This window comes from Ammospiza caudacuta, chromosome 5 (genome assembly GCF_027887145.1).
Source record: "Ammospiza caudacuta isolate bAmmCau1 chromosome 5, bAmmCau1.pri, whole genome shotgun sequence".
Taxonomy (NCBI): domain Eukaryota; kingdom Metazoa; phylum Chordata; class Aves; order Passeriformes; family Passerellidae; genus Ammospiza; species Ammospiza caudacuta.
In genome coordinates, this window is record NC_080597.1 from 42,196,466 (window position 1) to 42,216,120 (window position 19,655).

At 39.2% G+C, this 19,655-nt stretch overlaps 1 protein-coding gene across 1 annotated transcript in view; it reads right to left on the reverse strand.

Moving 5' to 3' along the window:
* TRHDE (thyrotropin releasing hormone degrading enzyme) overlaps nucleotides 1–19,655 on the reverse strand; it is a 205,094-nt gene that overhangs the window by 37,698 nt on the left and 147,741 nt on the right. The window contains exons 10-12 of the mRNA XM_058805431.1: nucleotides 15,986–16,074; nucleotides 6,501–6,634; nucleotides 6,347–6,402 (exon numbers count right to left, since the gene is read on the reverse strand). Coding sequence (XP_058661414.1) covers nucleotides 6,347–6,402; nucleotides 6,501–6,634; nucleotides 15,986–16,074 — 279 coding nt within the window. The remainder of the gene's footprint in view (nucleotides 1–6,346; nucleotides 6,403–6,500; nucleotides 6,635–15,985; nucleotides 16,075–19,655) is intronic.

Genomic DNA, 19,655 nt, shown 5'->3' on the forward strand with positions numbered 1-19,655 from the left:
GCTAGAGTAGAACTGCAGTTGACTAATTTAAATGGATCCTATATGACTGTTTCTGAATAGCCCAACAAAACAAAGTCAACAACCCTGAATGCGGCTGTTGAAATTTTGAAGCATTTTGAAGTACATTAATTGCAATGAGAATTTCTATCTTTGTCACCTACTTATTATCCAGACCCAGAATTTCACATGGACCCTCAAATGCCTTGACTTCTCCCGGCATTACACTGAACAGAACTTGAAGTAGCACAAACAAGCATAACATGGAACCAATTAGCCCACATATTTTGGAGGACTTAAAATGCTACAAGAAATGAAATCTTAATCTCTCTGAAGGGAAACAGCAAGGAAGATCATTTCAATTCCATAATTTAGTTTTGCAATACATGTATTTCCACCAGACATTTCAAGAATAATTCTGGATTTTTTATGGAAGTATATGAACTGCAGTCCTAGTGATGAGTTAACTATCATTTTCCAGAAATAAGAACAGCTAATCATTATGTGGGTTGGTGCTGCCTCAGGTAGCTGAATGGATTTTTTTTTCCTTAGTGTCAAGATTCCACAGCCAGAAATCAATTTTTTAAGAAACAATAAAATAGGGGGTACTAAAGACATGATTTTACAGATCCAAAAACTATACTTGATTAAGCAAGACTTACTTTTTAAATTAATTTCTCTCTAAAAGCTGATGAGAAAGTGATCTGGAGTCACCATTAGCTTACTTCAGTATTTTACTTCTGGAATCAATCTTGGAGTCAAATGCACCAGCTGTTAAAGATACATTTATGTGAAGGGAGATAACTTGGATTTATATTTTGAAAACTAGGTTGGCACTGCCTTTTCTCTTGCCCTCAGACACGGGTTTTATAGAGTCAGCAGAACTCACAGCTTGCAAAGAAACAAGCCACAAAGAATTGTTTAACAACAGGAAAACAATCATCATAATTCATCATTTATCTATTTGCACCAGGATCCTGGTTTTGGTCTGATGTAGGAAATTCTGACAGAACACTTATGAAGGCCATCTACAGCATGGAAGTCACTTAGTTCACAGAAAATTCTGAAGGTACATTTTTTCCTGTTGCTAATTTCTGATACAGATCTCTGTATTTGTGAAGCCTACAGGGGCTCTTTCATTGAAGAGAGTATAGCTCAACCTGCCCTTAATCTGTGCATGGCAATGGACAGCACTCCAACACAGTCATCCATCCTTGGAGCCTAAGAACAATTACCAACAACACCACTTTGTGCTTTCTCATTCAGTGCTTACAGAACTGGAAACAACAACAGTGATTTTAGATGACAGTAAAAGAGATATTCACAGTCACATCTGATTCAACACTGATTAACATTAAACATTAACCAGACCTATTTCTTTCACATAATACTAGACCAAGGCAACCAGTTTAATGAGAGAAATCTTTTATGAAGATTTAGAGCCCATCAAGGAAGAACCAGGGATGACACAACACTCCTAACATTAAGTGAGTACTTTATCTTATGTGGTTAAGTGGTTTTGAGCGGTCAGGTGTATGTTTCTTTCATGTCACAATTACAGGTCTATCTTCGGGATGTCTAAAGTAAATTGGGGGGCATCCCACCTCATATACTCACTAACTGACCCCTTATCTTAAGGAAAGAGAAAGACATGAGAAGTTGACAAGGTTATTCACACTCTTATGAAACAGTGAAACTTGTGTTAATTATTTTGATGCTGCTTATTGGAGCTACCAAACTTGCCCTCTGCTCTGTCTAACCTTAGATAAGAACCACAGTTCTGTTTGTCTTCTCATGGCTTCTGGGCTTTTTCAGTCAACATTTACTAGCATCATTTACTAGAATTAACAAATTTTTAAATTCTACTGAAACCTCATGCAAACAGAAAGATAAAGAATCTTCAAGAAGAAGGGAAGAGGGAGTGTCAAGGTGCTATTCTATGTTCTGCCAAGGATACAGCTTTTTAAACCATAAGGGTATGTGCATGCACTACAGCCAAGAATTATGCTTAAAAATCTGAAAAACAAACAAATTGTAACTTTCTTTTGTCGTTTTTATTCCACTCAACTCTCCTTGATGAATGTTATATAAACCAAAATACAGCAAGAAGGAAGATGAAGGAATGCATTTCCATATAAAATGGACCCAAGAAAATGCAATTAAAAGCTACAGAGTTTTAAATATTCCTTGGTAGCATCATTTCATTTATGTTGTTGATTTTCAAGAAATCACTGTGCTGGTCAGTAGAAGGATAATAAACATTTCAGAGGAATGAAATCAAAGACACCTTTAAAAAAATAAAACGTGCCATTCCAAAACAATTTATATGAGCATTTTCTTTCATTTTTCTCAAGTTTTAAATATTATTAAATTTTACTATAGAGAAGAGTGGCACTTGTTCCACAAACAAATCAATTAGCTGTATAATGACACAGAAATAATCATATTAGGACAGACAATATTATAACAGTGGAAAAATTCAGTCAAAATCTTTTGGTATTATCTGCATCAAGTAGGAAGTACTTTAGAAGTTTCTAAGGAGGACAGGGTATTTTGAAGAAATGCAGTCTCCACAGGACAGTAAAAAAAAACTGTTTACATTAGAAGCAATTTTTGAAAGGACCAGCATGAATTTAAGAAATTATGTTTAAATTTTTGCATTATTTAGCATTAAAAATGATAGCTAGGGATTAGAATTAAAGTATGTATTCCACAGTTCTCTTCCCTCTCTCAAAACATACATGCTTATAGTTGTAGACTACAACAAAACACATCACTGCAACTAGGGACCAAAACTGAGGACTGAATTACTGTTAAAAACAGCCAGTCTTCTCAGAAATCAGATGTGAACTACCAAGTACTACTTCTATGTCTGGTCAATAAGGTTACTGACCTTCTCTCACGTCACAGGCAGAGACAAGTGCACGTGTTTAATGTCCCCATCACGTAATGTCATACAGGCAGGGAGAAATGCTCACTGTGCATTGGACACGACACTGAACCAGCACAGCACATCCAACTATGGTACTGCTCCAAAATAAAGTGGGGCAACTTTCTGCACTGCACCTTGCAGCCAGGGGAGGGAAAGCTAAGCTGCTTTTAGGCTGATGGTGGCCTTTTGAACAGTGACTTTTTCAGAAAATTGAAAGAGTCTGTGTTAGTCTGATAGCCCTCAGAGCTTGTTTTAGGATCACTGCCGTGTCACATCAAAGTCCCAGATGTGGCAGGAGAAGCTACACCACACTGCAGCATCAGGGTTCAATTCCCATTGGCTCTCCTAGCAAGAGCTTTTCCAACTACTTTCTTATTCTTAATTCTGATGCTTTGACATCAAGGCCGGTCCTCAACATCCTGTTAAGTGTCTCTTAATGCCTTTCTAGTCCTATTCATCATAGAGGAACATAGCATGTATTAGGCCTGGTCTTTTTTTTTGGTCTGGGGAAAAGGAGAATGAAAATACAAAATACCAAGCTTTTCCTAAAAACTTACCATACTCTCAGCCAGCCAATCATAATAACTTCAGCATCATTATAATTGGTTTTGGTTTTTTTTTTTTAATAGGAAGATGATAGATAGTCTTAGGTTGAAAGATGTAGCTGGAGGTGTGCATTCTATTTGCCATTTCTTAGAGGTGGGGCAGTTATCTTCTGTTAATTGGGCAGTTTTCTTTGTCTCTTCCACAGACCAATCCTCCCTCCAGGAAGCATCTTCTGTTAATGGGCCACTGAGTGTCACTGCATGACTGATAAAATTACATCATCCCATTGGGAGCTGCTCCACCCAGGGGGAGGAGCCAAGCATTCCTGCCTACTATATAACCTGAGATCTGGAACACCACAGGCAGCCTTTTCCCACCGGATTCCCAGAGGAGCAGCTTTCTTCCCCACTGGATTCCCAGAGGAAAACCAGGCCCATCTACACCACCACCAGACCTTCAGAGGAAAACTCCACCCTTCCACAGGATCCGTGCTTCAACAGAACCACATCTGTCACTGCAGGAGGACTGCAGCCACCATCCAATTGGACTGCTACCAACACCCTGACCAAGACAGTGTCAGGTCATATTCTGACTCTGTCAGTGGTTTTTTTTTCATTTGTATTATTGCATTTGGGGCTTTTTAGTTTTCCTAGTCAAAAACTGTTATTCCTATTCTCATATCATTGCCTGAGAGCCTCCTAATTTCAAAATTATAGTAATTTGGAGGGAGGGGGTTTACATTTTCCATTTCAAGAGAGGATCCTGCCTTCCTTAACAGACACCTGTCTTTTCAAACCAAGACAGATTAACAATGTAATAAAGATCAACAAGAAGTATACCCTACATGGCAAGTTTAGCCAGGTCCACATATCTTATTGCTACTCTTGAACTACAGACCATAAATCTACTGTTTGCAAACAGATCCAAACTGGCTTGTAAGGCACACACTCAAGGTAACACTATTGACAGGACTCTGGAAACAGGAGTCTAGCTGCATGTCCCTATTGGAAGAATATTTCCTCTTAAGTGATATCCATGTATGCACATGTGTCTAGATATACATATATAGCTCCACTACTTTTTTCCACAGTGCATGAAGACCAAATGCAGCAGCAGTCTGCTGCAGACCATCATTAATAAAATAAAGTCAAGGGTTTTTTTAATGTGAAATCTTGTGAAAGACTTCATAAGGTTCTAGTGTAGTTACCTCTGAAAAAGGTGCTGGCTCTAGTATTCCCAAGTATCCCCATAAAAGTACTTCAGCAAATTAGTGGGGAATGCACTACTCATCTAATCTTTTGAGTGATTTTTAGGTAGATGAAACTTGGTCAGACGATTCAGGTTGGGTCTTTAATCAAGACCTCACCTTAATACTCTATGAACAAGACATCCTAGAGCACTGGCTCAGTACTGACTCCAAAGAAAACCACTCACCTACAAAAACTGGCTTAAGAAACAGCTTTTTTTAATGATCTAGACTTTCAGGGAAGTCTAGACACATCTGACTGCATTAAGTGCATGGAAAAAGAAGGTGATGTACTGGCTCTATGTAACAGCATACTACTTCTCTGAGGTTTCAAAATTAAATAAAATTTGAACAGATTATGAATTTACTCAACATCTGGTAGTTCTAATAGTCTAAATATTTCAGAATAATCTGCAATAGTCTTCTAGTCAGAGAGTACACAAATCATGACCTACTGAATAGGTCAAATAATGACCTTTTCATAGTTTTTACTGTTACCAATGGGAAGATGTCACAAAGCAAGAATGAAGGGCCATGCCAAAAGCAAATGGATACACCTCTCCTCATGATACCTTCTTCCCTACTACATCTCTGGATTGTTAAGTAAGGGCTAATCACTACTTCATGTCAGCAGCAGGAACAGAGTGGTAGGGCACGCAACTGTGTTTTTACTGCAGTGATGCTAGAACATCACTGAGCTGTGACACTGTGACTGAAGCCCAAACAGCCCCAGTGACCATTTGTAGGTAAATGTAAAGACACTAGTATCAGGAATTCTTTTCATGCTCCCTTTGACATGACAGCGCAAGTAAAATCCCATTATTTGCAATTTTACAATTAAATCTGTTATTATGCAATCAAAACCCTATGCTAATGCTATGTTCCCAGTACCTCAAAATCAAAAAGCTACAAATGTTCCACTATTTTCCTCTCATTTTACACTTTCACTGTCAACATAATTGCTTTCAAAATGGGGACCAATCCATTGCCTCCATTTATAAAGAAGGAACTACCTAACCAGCACTGTATGTGTTAATTATTAGCTCTCATCATAATAAAACAAAAACTGTTGCATAAATTCCAGAAATGCTCAATGGAACTGCTTTTCCATTATGTTTGAAAAGCACCACAGAGGAAAAAAGGGGTCTGTTCTAGCAGATTATAAAAAAAGAAAGATACTGGAAAAATGATATAATAGTTCAAGTTAGGGCAAAAAAATTACTGAAGCTTGAAGGTGCCTTCCATCTCAAATTAAATACAACACAAGGATCAGTGGTAAAAGAAAGGAGAGGTAGGACATCTGGGAGAAATGGAAGAAGAAACCCTCAGTCATTAGAGAAAGAGGAAAGAGATTATTTATCTGCAAAGTGTTAAATTGAACTTGCTGCAAAATTGATCAAATCTCTTCAGACTCGGAAATACCCTACGGCAATTATTGATCAAGAGTAGTGAATGTGCTACAGACCATTTTTATGAGCTACACAAAAAAAAAAAAAGCAGAGGAGGGAAACTAAAGTGTGTTTAAAACACACTTAACTTTGAAACACACTCAACTGCTAAGTTAATGGTTGCATGAGTTATCGCAGCAGTGTGTATGAGGATAGATGATCTTCAGGAAAACATACCTGGCTAGATTGAATGCATCATCAATCAAGCCTGCTCGATTACTGACAGAGATAACCTGTGAGGGGCAAGCACAAAAATTGAACAATTTAAGGTGATGAAACAGTGAAGGTTCATCGATGAAAGCAGATTTTAGGGATGAGAAGAGGATCTTACCTCATGGTTCCTTGTTAGCTGGTTAATTAGTAGCTTCCAATTCCTAATATCATAATTAACTCTGAAGTAGCCAGTCTGGTTGATGTTCCCCAGCAACCAACTTGCCTCTTCCAAAGCAGGAATTCTGTGGTGTTCTGGAAACAAAGAAGAAGAAGGGAAGGGGTCTTGGTTTCAAATTTAAAAATTCTAAAGGTGCATCTGTTACATTTTCTCCTTCTTTAAATATACGTGAAGGCAGTAAAATTAATTCAAAGACTAACAAAAATATCGTGTTAGATTAATAATTTCTTTCATCTGTTCTGACATAGAGAGATGCCAACTGACATTTCCATGTAAATGGGGGCCATTTACACACACAGAACTTCAAGTGTGCTTTTTCTTTCCTGGCAAGTATTATTTTTATGAGAGGTACCCGCTTTAAGTCTGGTACCCTTATTCTGGCCATGCTTAAATAGTTTTCTACAATTGTAACTCAAAAAACTCAATGAATGTGCTATAGAGAGAAGAGTAAAAAAATTGATTCTTAAGTGTTTCTGCATGTATTTGATTAAGTTTTTACATTGAATTTTAAATTAAAGTACTTCCAGTTGAACAGCTTCTACCTACTAAGCACTGAGAGCTTCCTCTTTAGAGCTGGACCAATTAACCTTATATCCCCTAAGCTGTTCTTCATCTTTCCCCTTGTTTTAAGTAATCACTTTAGGGCTGAAAGTCTAAATTTATTACTGTTTTTCTGCAGTCAGGCACTCCACAACAATTTGCAGAAATAGGGATTTCAAAATTTCAGCAACAGAAATGTCCTGAACTCACAACATGCCCTTCTTTTTTATCAGGCACAAAGCATCAGGCTTCAACACCCCTGGAAGAAGTCTTCAATATAGTAAATGATTTTGATAAAACTAACCATGAACAAGAACTCACTAAAAATTCAGAAACACATTTTTCTACCAATAAAATTATTTTTTACACTGTTGAAGGAGTAGTCTTGTCATTCATTAAAAAAAAATAAATAAATACATGAAATTTGGTATAAAATGCAATTCCATTAGAGAATTTTTTAGTGTGCTTGAACTCCCTGAAGGTAACAAATGGGAAAAAAGTTCGGAGTAAGGTCTTTACAATTCACTCATACTATCTAGTACATAGCCTTCCCAAAGAAATTTATTTGTTTTAGTCCTTCTTGTATAAAAGTAAGTTCTGAGGAAATTATAGTTAACTAGGGCTACAGATAAAAGTTGTGCTTCTCCCTTGACTAACAGCAAGCCCACAAATAACTACTACTTTAAAGTGCAATAAGTACAAAGATCAGCAAGACCCGAATCTTAAAAACACATATGTTTAAATTCATGGACCTTCATTATGCATATGGATTCAGATAAAAAACTGCAGGATTAAAATAGATAGTCCTCTTTTCCCCTAGGTATTTCTGAAACCATTAAAAAAATACACTTATTAAAAATATTAAGCCCAGAATAATTCCATTGTTGCCTGTTCCATTCAACTGTCATTGCTCTTTTATCTGTGGTAAAGCACCAAGCAGACACATTCTTTGGGATCCAATATACCCTGCAGAAATAGAACTGAGGAAATCTGAATTGAGTCCTACAACTCTGTGGACTTCCCAGGTGTTCGTACTGTCAAAGTACCTAAGATGCTTCTGCCAGACAATCTGATTTGGAACAAGGCTGTAACACTTGTGTGTCCTTTCCTCCACAAGGAGCAGTACCAATCAGTCCTAAGCAAATTCTCTTAGACTTGCTTGCTGCTCTATTTAAATCCTTTTTTCCTTGGGTCCAAGTCAGATCCAACCCATTGCTCCATCCTATTAAGAGAAGACTTGAATCCTGTTCCTCAGTAACCTTGTGCCACCTTAATGCAGTACGGCTTTCTGCCCATGCTCTTTGGTTGCAAACTAACTTTTAAATGCCACCAGTCCTGAAAGCAGCTGCTTGAAACTAGCTAATCTTTGCACCTCTACAATGCTACCCAAAAGCATACCAAATTGGCTATCAGCACACATTAAAAAACAATTGGGTAAATAAACACATTAAATAGAAATTTTCAAAATCTTATGCAATTAAAAAATTCATGCACCTTTTTTCCTTCGGGCATTTGTATTACATTTTCACCTCCAAAGTGTGGAAATTACTTATGCTTCAACAGAGTATTGAATGATACTTCCCAGCCAAATATGACAAGTTCAGAATAAGCTATTTCACATGTAACAGCTATGCAACACCCCCAGTATGTATCACTATAAAGGGAGAGAGTATCTATCCAAATCACTATGGCATTATTGCCGTTTCAGTCAGTTTAAATGCAACCATAACCTCCTGCTATTATTTTTCAATAAGACCACTCATGTATTGACCTTCTCCTGAAATAAAGGACAGAAATCTTTCACACTTTCCCAACTTACATAAAGAGGTGGCTATTTTACAGGACTGCCTGATACATGTTCTTCATACAGTTCTATATAATTTACTATAATTTGATATTTTTGTCTGTCAGTTCTCATGCTTTCTTACAAAAGAAATTATTTATTTTGGTAATTACAGGCACTAAACATTTCTATACCTGGGTAATGTTTCCACTCACAACAAAAACTTTTATTAGTTTTCTGTTAAAAGTATTATAGTTAGCAAAAAGGTAGTAACTCAGTGTTAAACCCTACATTAAACCATTCATTATTTTCTAAACAACAACAAAGATTTCATTTGGAATGAAATCCATCTGTGAAGGTTTTAGTTCACCTCTCAAAAGTCAATCAAAAATATATATCCCATTATATGTGAGATTAAAGGGCATTTTCTTAAATCGTCCTCCATCAGAAACTGTTTTTCCATGGTCATGATTTGTCTGGATGCCTCAGAAAATAACACGGCTCTAAAATTTCTAGTTTTGCCACATACTTGTAGGAAATATTTAGGAGGAAACGTTTCAACTTATTTGTTTTGAGGTAAAAAATTCAGTTAGGGTCTCATTTTTCTCCCCAGTTTTTCTGCTCACAAAGTGTGAGATAGTTACTCCAGCAGGCGCACGTAGCTTGAAGTTCTGAGCACTCCCAACAATTTCAATTCCATTAAAACCAGCATGTGGGGCAGTTGTGGGAGAAGGGCACCTTTCTGCAAGAGAGTACTGCCAAAAGTATGGGCTAAACACAGTTCCAGTACCATCTCAAGTCTTTTGACTCACAGTTGTTATTTTAACTCTTTACCTTATACAACTCCTAGCATACTAAGAAATTGGTCTAAGCTAGTAGAATCCCTACTGAGGAAATGAACTCCATTTTGCTGCAAAAAACAACTGCACAAGTATAGCACAATTTCTTGACAACAACAGCAAGCAAAATTTTGCTGACAAAAAAGTTTTCCATGAGGACTTTCATAATAATTTATACTGGCTTTACTAAATCCTGCATATCTTCTTGCAAGAACTTTTCATACAGGGAGAAGAAGAAAACATTCTATCTATCTCACTTGCCATGTTGACATAGCTCTATGCTGAAAGAAAATATTTTGGTATAGAGATTAGCACAATAAATGGAGCACATCAGGAAATATGATCATGTTCCATCTCACAAAACATTTTCTTCAAATTACCCTTCTATCCATTAATAAACCTATATGATGGAACTGCTAATGACTAAGGTGATGCACAATGTAAGCAGCAGTCTTCTGCTAGGATCCTCAGCTGTCAGAATAAGGAGAATGATTCTGACTCATTTTGTCAAAATTACACAAGATTCCAAGTCCTGTATCTCTGGTCCTAACTACAGCTGGCTGAGGCTCAAAGCAGGACCTGTATGTTGATCTTTTTTCACAGTGCTTCCCTTCTTCCTACTTTTGAAACATGAAGGAGTGGAGTCTAGAAGCAACACAGGTAAATCTCAGCAGCTGAGTTTCAGAAAAGAAAAGAAAGGGTATTTTTCTAAAGCTGAAGCTAATGCTCTGCTCCCCAGTAGGCAGCCAGCAAACCCCAGCTCAGAAGCGTCTGACTTCAACAAAACACTTCCTGGAGGAGAATCTGACTGTTGAGTGGCTTAAAGTAGAGATTATCTAGTAGGAGGTGGCAAAGTAAATTGGGACTTGCTGTTGGAAGGGAATTACCCTTCCAACCCTTGAACTTTCTTTCCCCCATCTCATGGCAATCCTGAGGAGATAGTAGGAGCAATCTGAACAGCAGTCACTTTAACTGCGGCAGGGAGGTCTATCTAAGGAGTGTTTCCTTGGAACATAACAAATCAGTTAATAAATAGGAGGTGGGGATGGAAAGGGCAGGGACTAAAGCTGTGTCAGCTAGTTCAGCAGCACTTGCTGAGTTGCATGGAAATGTTTCCTATTTGGAGACTGAGCACCAGAAAAATTATTCCCAGGGAACAGCAAGTATGTGTTTTTCCAAAGCCCTGCTCACCTATTGGAAATGGATGCTAGCTAAACCTCCTCACTTGAGGTTAAGGTCGGTTCTAGATTTGGAGAAACATGCACAGGTAAGCCTGTGCTTCCACACCTAGTACAGCTTCATCAGAAATCACCAACACATCCCCACAAGCCCTGCTTAGCAGTCATAAGCATGGAATGGGTCCAAAGCTGGTTCCTGGCTTTCTACCCACTACTGATTTTGAACTGACCCCAAAACGCTATGGATACATGTTCACTGATCATTATAGCAACTACAAAAGAGGCAACTTATCTAGGAGAAATAGAAACAAGCCCTGAAATATGACAGAGCAGAAGTTTGTAACATCAATGATTTCCACAATGCCAGTAAAATTTATCATTCAGCAGACCTGCAAGATTGAGGCACAAAGAGCACTGCAGCCATCTTAGCAAGATGTTTCCAACCTCAGCATGGATAGGAAGCTCTAGCACAAGATTTTCCCTTTGTGACTGGTTTACAGTTACCTGAAGCAGAACAGCCTCATCTATGGCCATGGGGAGAGAACAGGGAAAAGGTGGTGGTGACCTTTGTGCAGCACTCTGAGAGCAAATGAGACAGTTCCACTTCACACACCAGACAAACTGAACCCAGTAAAAGGACCATCATCTGATGGCTGGTATATGAACTGATGAGCAGAAATACAGTTACATAAATGATATGGTTCATTGGGTAAGGAGAAGAGAGACTGGCAGAAGCACTTGCAAAATGAAAAGCTTTCAAAACTATGCCTACATTGTGCCTTCCACAAACAGGTGGGAAGAGCTATATTAGATTTGAAACATCTTGGATATTATGCACTATGGATGCGACAGCCTGGTCAGAGAACAAGAAAACTAGATAATTTTTCCCAGAATCAGCTTGTGAGACTTTAAGGAGTTGAAGATAAACGATGATAGCCTGTTATTATAAACAACCTGCAGGTGTTGTTTTCCTACTCTGTTTTCCTATTTTCCTCAAAGATTGTTTATAAGAAAAGTGTCTTGTTAAATAACCAATCAAGTGAAAAGTATTAATTAATTGGCCAATCTAGTCTATCTGTATCAGAACAATGTGCAAAAAAAGAGAATCCAAAGTAAAACAACTATGCTTGGCAACAACTGGCAAACCAGCCTTCTAGTAAGTCTGTGCTGTTTCTTACTTAACAGCGACAACGCACCTTGTCAAACAAGTTGCCAAGGCCTGGCACTGTCCTCTCTACAGGATTTCCTGCAAAGGACAATGAACTGCGACTCAAAAAGACACTGTGCAGCTGTAATTTCCAGTGTGTTCCTTCACTTCAGTGCTGTGAAGAACGGACAGACCTAGCATTGTTGCCAACAACTGTGGTGAGATGCAGTTATCTGAACTGATCCTGCCCAGCATATTGAACAATCAGTGATCTGCATGCTCACTACCCCTGGCATGTAGCCAGAGACAGACAAGATGAGGAAAGAGCAGCAACTCAATCATCCTAAATTCATGTCAGTCTCACAGAGCTGGAGAGCAGCCTCATATCCTTTTGTTCATGAAAATACCAACAGGTATCCAAAACCATCTTGATGAGGTCACAGACACAGTGGCAGAGAGGATGCAAAAATCAACAATTCTTGCTTTTGTCTTTCTGGATGTACATGAAGGAAAAGCCTCTTACATCAGCAAATAACCATTCTTGGTGAGCTAGGGCAAGGCACAGGGTTAACTCCTGATGGATACTGTTATTCGAAATATCACCAAAAAAAAAAAAAAGGAGGAACATGTTTTGATGTATTTTTATATGTAGCTATTTCAAAACTGCTGTGGTTTCATTTCTATCAGGTAACCCACAGACAAGGTTAATTTTATTGGAAGATTTAAGTGATATGCCAAGATATCACAGTGGTAGTCATCAACTTGAATCCTTTTCCCTATTGGCAGCTGAAATTAGGTGTGTGATCAGTAATAATGACTATGTTGGGTTTGCATGGGCAGGTTTGGTAGCAGAGGGGAGGCTAGAGAAATGCCATAGAGGCGTGAGAAGCTGTCAGAAGCTTTTCCATGTCCAGCAGAGGCAATACCATCTGGGTCCAAGACGGACATGCTGCTTGCCAAAGCTGGGCCAACCAGAATTGGTAGTAATGCCTCTGTGACAACAGATTTAAGAACAAGAAGAAGAAAAAAAGAAGTTATTGCTCAGATGTAACTGTGGCCAGAGAAGAGCAGGGTGAGAACGTGTGAGAGGAACAACCCTGCAGACACCAAGGTCAGTGGAGAAGGAGGGGCAGGAGGTGCTCCAGGCACCAGAGCTGGGATTCCTCTGCAGCCAATGGTGCAGCCCATGGTGAGGCAGCTGTGCCCCTGCAGCCCATGGGGATCCACAGGGATGCAGAGATCCACCTGCAGCCTGTGGAGGAGACCCACACCAGAGCAGGCGGATGTCTGAGAGGAGGCTGTCACCCTGTGGGAGGGACAGTGGGAGAAACAACATGTGATGAACTGGCCATAAGCCCCGTTTGCTTATCCCGGCACCGCTGGGGGAGAGGAGGCAGAGCTAGGAAACAGGGAGGGGTGGAGAGCGGGGGAAGGCATTTTAAGGTCTGTTTTTACTTCTCATTACCCTGCTCCCATTTCGAGTCTGCTTTGCTGAGACAGTACTTGGTGAGGGGTCTCTAACTCAGGCTTTATTAAAGATCCATGAACACTTTTTTATATTCTGTCTCCCGTGTCCAGCTTCAGAGGGGAGTGATAAAGTGAGTTTGGTGGGTGCCTGGTGGCCAGCCAGAGTCAACAGATCCCTGAGTCACCAGAGAGCTGTTCATTAGCTCCTGTCCACTCTTCCAGTCACACTGGAAGCTCCTTCAGCACAACAGTTTAGTCAACAAGAAGGAATTGCCTACTCTTTCCTAAAAAGGGCACAGAAAACACCCTCATGAATGGCATTTATTCCAAAATTGATTTGCATATCTGCATTTAACTACACGCACTTGAAGAACAATGTGACCTCTTCCAATCTTCCAAATATCCTCTGCAGCAGCTTGTTTCACCTCCAGCTTGCAGACTTTTTCCAAGACTACCCACTGGGACAATACTGAAACTGTCCTCTGTACAACAGAAAGTCTTCAAAATTCTTCCAGTCCACAAGAATCAAACCTGGAAATTCTCATTTGGAGTCTCAGAATTCCTCCCTCATCCCCATGAAACAAACGTACCAGCTGCAGAAAAACTCCCAGGAATCATGTGTACCAGCCTCAATACATAGCAGCCTAGATCACAATAAGTAGAAGCAAGAGGACATTCTTGCTGTAGTCATAAGTTTACAGTCTCATTTTCAATGAGGTACAGCAAGTGAATAAGTGAGTGAAAGTAATGAGGAAGAACAAGGATAATGACAATAGATCACAGTGTCATTGATTTGCTACACAGGAGACTGATGACTCAGAAAGGTTCCTCTTTAATTTCTATATAGTAGCCAACCCAAAATAATTGCTCACACTGGCCATCATTAATTTGTTGATTTCTTGAAAGCATTCCAACAGAAGCAGTAGATCTTAAAAGAGTGGGTAGCAGTTTTATGGACTTGTTCCTCCACAGCACCCTGCAAGTAAAAGGCAGTGAGGAAGCATCTATGTAGATAATAGTAACATGCTGAACTTTGAAGGAGGGAGTGAAGGGAGGGAGACATGCATGTGCAACCTAATGAGATGGGATCATCAGCTAGCTCTGAAGTTAGTGGGAACCTTCCTACTAACTTCAATGAGAGTTCAATCAAGCCCTAAAAGACAAAAGTAGAACAGGTCATTAAGGCAGACTCTGATTGTGCAAACAGGTCTTGAAGTATTCTGGAAATGCTAATGTTAAAAAGTATAGCCAAAATAGTAATTTCTGAAAAGTAAGAGAGAACCTATATGCTTTGATGAGAGCATGTTCTCTAGATATGAAAATTGCTCTGGCTGCAGGCTAGATCTGCTAGATCATTCTACCACGGGAGCAGCATAAAACATGTTACTTTCTCATAGGCTGCAAACGATCTGGCTAACAGCACATACCTTGTACCACTACAAGGTTGGGGTACTCAGATTTCGGCTGACCATACACCATTCATTTCCAGTCCTTCTGGCTGCTAAACTCTATGTGACTAACATATTTTAGTAACTTAGGAAAGAGAAAAAACATCTCACACGGGCTTGACTCCCCTCTCTCCCATTTATTTTCTCTTAGAGGGAAATCTCTATATCTTTCTAATTATATAAGAAATGGTCAGTTCTCCCTCTACAGTCCACATGTCAAGGGGATGCATGCACCCTTCTTTTCCTTTCTATATAATAATTCCATTCAAGTTCCCACATGTCTTCCCTCACTCTCTTTAATTCTAGTCCAAAACTCTCAGACAATGTAGCATGAAGTGCTAAGGAAATAGATAAATATTTCATGAAATTTCTTTGGTGGGCTTCTTTTCTTAGGTGATAAAAAACCACTGGCATCTAGCACTCACTCTCCTCCAGACAGTAACTAATACTGTTACAATCATCCAGGAACTGAGGAGGAAGAAAATAACGTAGCAAGCACAACATTGCACTTTTGAATTCCAGCATATGGTTTTCTAATAGAGAGAACAAATATTTTTTATAGATCAATAAGGACAATTTTAATGACAGCAACCATTTCTTAGGCCTGGTTGAGACTATGGATCAAGTTAAAAATGCTAGAATTCTATGTGTTCTAAAGCATACTCATCATATCTGCTTCATTATACAATATTACATTTAACTTTTACCCATCAATAAAGTGAATTGCATTCATCAGTGATTTGATATGTTTTGCCAAATATAAAATACTTAGCACTTTACGTTTCTGTGTAAAAGCTTTACATTATACTGTCTAAATTCTGCAATATTATAAATCTAGATTGTTGCTTATCCTTCATCCTCCTCCCTCCCTTCCCAGCTCTGCTTTTTTCACAATCCATTTTAAGCAGTTAAAACTGGGTGCAGAGCAACTAAACAATTATCTAGGATCAATTCCAAAGATACATTTGAGGAAAACACAAGTATGCTTTATGAGATTCCACCGGGAGGAAAGTTTATTTTTACCTGATTTGTTAGACACCCATATAATTGCCTCTGATGAGATGTGGCTCGTATTTCCTACTGCAATTGTTAATGGAATCTGCCACAAGTAGCTGCAAGACAAAGGAGGGGGAATCTAAGAACAAAAATACTGAACTGATTCTTCTTACAGCAATCAGGGATCATGTCAAAGAAATCAAAACACAATCTCAGTAGCAGTGTAAAGATCTGTGAATTCTAACAAGTTACTTTGATTTTGAAATGCATTTGCATTAGCAATAAAACAAAGAAATATAATTTATTTTAAAAAAAAAACCAACCTAGATTATATTTCCCATTTTTTCACAGTCTATCATCATATGAGGACTTTTTAACAAAGCTTTTCCTAGTTTAAAAATCCTTTACAAAAGAGGAAATAATGATTAGTCATAAAAAGAAAAACACTTTTTTACATTTACTTAGAAAAAACCTCCACATAAGACATGATTTGACTTATAGGGACTTCAAAGTTAAAAATACCATACTCTTCTAGCAACTTCTTAAAAAGCTACAATGGGATTTCACTGCTGCTGGTTTAAAAAAACAAAATGAATGGGACAGATCTCCACTTCTTGGCACCATTTATGACCACCTATGCATATGCAAACTGGGCAAAACATATTACATGTGGGTTTGGTGATACACCGGTATAATCAGACCCCATCTTCCCTATAGAGTACTACAAATTGTTTCTCATTAGAAGTAAATGTTATAAATAACATCTTTATGCAAATAAACAGAAATTGACTGTATGAAGTGAATATTTTTTAGGGACAGATGGAAAGGATTATTTCCTTCATGTCTTCATCATCACCTCTACTTCTTAACTCTCAAAAGTAGCATTTCACCAGTCAGTGAAAAAGTAGGTATTTCCCTCACAGGCCTGCCGTATCATTTTGTAAATCAGTAAAGGGGAAGCACTCAGTAATGGTACAGGTAGTCCCTTTGCCTGAGGTGCCTTACAGATGGTCCTTGGTAGGTGGTCAGTGGTAGTATGTGTGCACTTAAGCAAGGCAGCATGGCAAGAGACTGGCCCCAACTCATATATCACCATATAGCACCACTTTGATACCAAGAATATAATTTTAGACTGATTGCATTAAAATGTTGAAAAGATGAGTGCGGGCCAGTTCTCTCCTGCTAGAACACAGCAGTGCAAAACTAGCCCACTGTACTGAAGAAAAAAATTAGGTATGTTCCTTTCCACTCACCCAGAAGCCTGCACCATTTAACTACAAACACCACCCAAATATTCCACAGCCACAGTCAGCATGGGCTGGCTTCCAAGGGTTGCCTTGCTGCCATGACTTGGGAAGCTGGGGGAGGGACAGAGCCCCGCCCCGCCACCACAGATGGCTCACAGCTCCCCACCCATTTGCAAAGAGCCCCCAGGATACACAGGACATGCACTGCTTAGAACACAATTGTGTGCAGGGAAACACTTGTCCATACAGCAGAGATTCAGCAAAGATGGGAGGTATTTGGACAACCATACAGCTGGAAGAGCTATGAGTGACACTAGAAATAAAACGTGGCATTTACTGCCATATGAAAGAAGAAAACACTTTCCATGTCATTTTACGTTCTCTGAATGTTAGTACCATGACACGAGGAAAATAATTAGCTCTACTGCACTGAAGATGAGCTCCACATAAGCACATACTCTGGCAGACACTTTTTGTTCTGTGTCATAATTAAGCTGTGTCATTTGAAGATTCTCTTGGCTTTATCAGTCTGCCTATTTCTTGGGCTGGATATTATCACACTCCACAGCACAGCCAGCAGAAAAGGATGTCCACTGGTGCTTTAGTGCAACAGAAAAGGATGTCCATTGGTGCCAGTTCCCAGTCTGGGGATGTTACCTTCATTTCTGGCTTAACTAATACTCTGGACTGCGAACTGGATTCTTAAGATACAGTGTGTGCTGTGTCCTGCTGCTTCAGCTGCGGCAGCAGTAACTCCTGGGTTCAACAGGTGAGGGCAGTCAGGAAACGCTGTGAAGTGATGCACTGAAGTGTATTCACTACTGCCCTAAATACCTTACATCTTACTAGAAACACTAAAACCTACCAGTGTTTTAGGGTCTGTCCATAAAAACCTCCTAGTAAATACATCACCTTTAGAAACACACCCAGTTCTAAATACTTGTCTCTCCAGAATGAAAAAGATCCTAGCAAACTATGATTGAGAAAAATAAGGCAAAAATTAGCATGGAGTTTCTACATTATGCAAAAAAAAATAAAACTGTATTTGCATGGAATTTTTATGACACCTCAACTCCTACCGAAAAAGCTAAACTGCAAAATAAAAGATGCTGTGAGCTGATTTAAGCACATATATGCACACCCACAAATATTCATGTATGAACAAATTCATGGACACCTGTTATTTTGAGAAGGAGCTTCACAGAATGGTATTCTGTACACTGTAATATCTACACAGAGAACAATTTTATCCTTCCTTATAATATTTTATATTGCCTCCAATTGAGGTAAATCCTGCTGAAGTAAAGACTGATCCTTCTCTGAAAGGGGATCTAGCTGAAGAACAAGTGTCACAAAATCTACCCACCAGATAACATGTTGGATTTAGTTGGGAATATTAGTACTGGCAAATGTAACTTTTATCTACCCAACATAAGAGACCTCCTGACATTCTTAGTGCTTTTCAGAACCTCCAAATCTCACTCCCTTGGTTAGTGGTTTCCCAGAGGAACCACAGGTGTCCTTTTAGCAGACATCCAGGAAAAAATAAACATTTTTTCCTACTTAACTGCTGCTGTTTTCTCTGTTTATCTGTCTTCTCCTTCCATTTTTCTTCATTCTCAGAGAAACTTCTGCTGCTGTTGCAGAAGAAGCTGTAGCTAACTTCTGTGTATGTGAGGGCTGGGAGCATCTGGCTCACCTTCCAAAAAGGTGCCTTCCATTCATTGTCTCTGAATGATCTGTATGGACTGTGTTCTCCAGGTATGAGTAGAAAGAAGCAAACTTTTCTTGTGCTTTTCTGTCAGGGGTCTTCTAATTTACAGAGCAAAGAGGAAAAAGGGGGCCCACTCTCCTGTTTTCCTCCTGCTTTGTCTGAGAGTTGTGCAGACCCTTTATTTATTCTTTGTATATTGAGAGCACCACCAACATGCTCTCAGTATGTATCTAACTGGGGAAAAAAGCATCCCATTCCACCTGGCCACCTGCTGCCTGCTGTGACAAACGAGCTGCAGTGACAATAAGAATCCAGCCTTGAGGGCCCAGTGACCAGGGCAGCAAGGCTTGACACAACCCATTTAGTCCTCTTACTGTCACGATTATGTCTGCAGGACTCAGATGCCTGTACAGATAGCCCACTCAGTCCCTGGGTGAAATTATGCTAATGAACTGTGTGTTCAGTCTGCCTGAGATGCTGCTCAGCTGCAGAGGTGTCCCTCATAATGCCTCTCCACAATCAAACCAGATCACTTTGACGGGCAGCTAAAGGCAAACCTCTTATTGGGGAAAAACTAAGGGCTATTTCAGGAATTTAAAAAAAAACATCTCTGAAGCTGAGGAGGAGAGCCACCTAAAACTAGAACAGACATGTTAACATGAACTGTGCTAAACATAACATTGTTCAATCTTCAAGAAATGTAAGGAAAGGGGAATCTTGTTGAAAGGTAGTATAA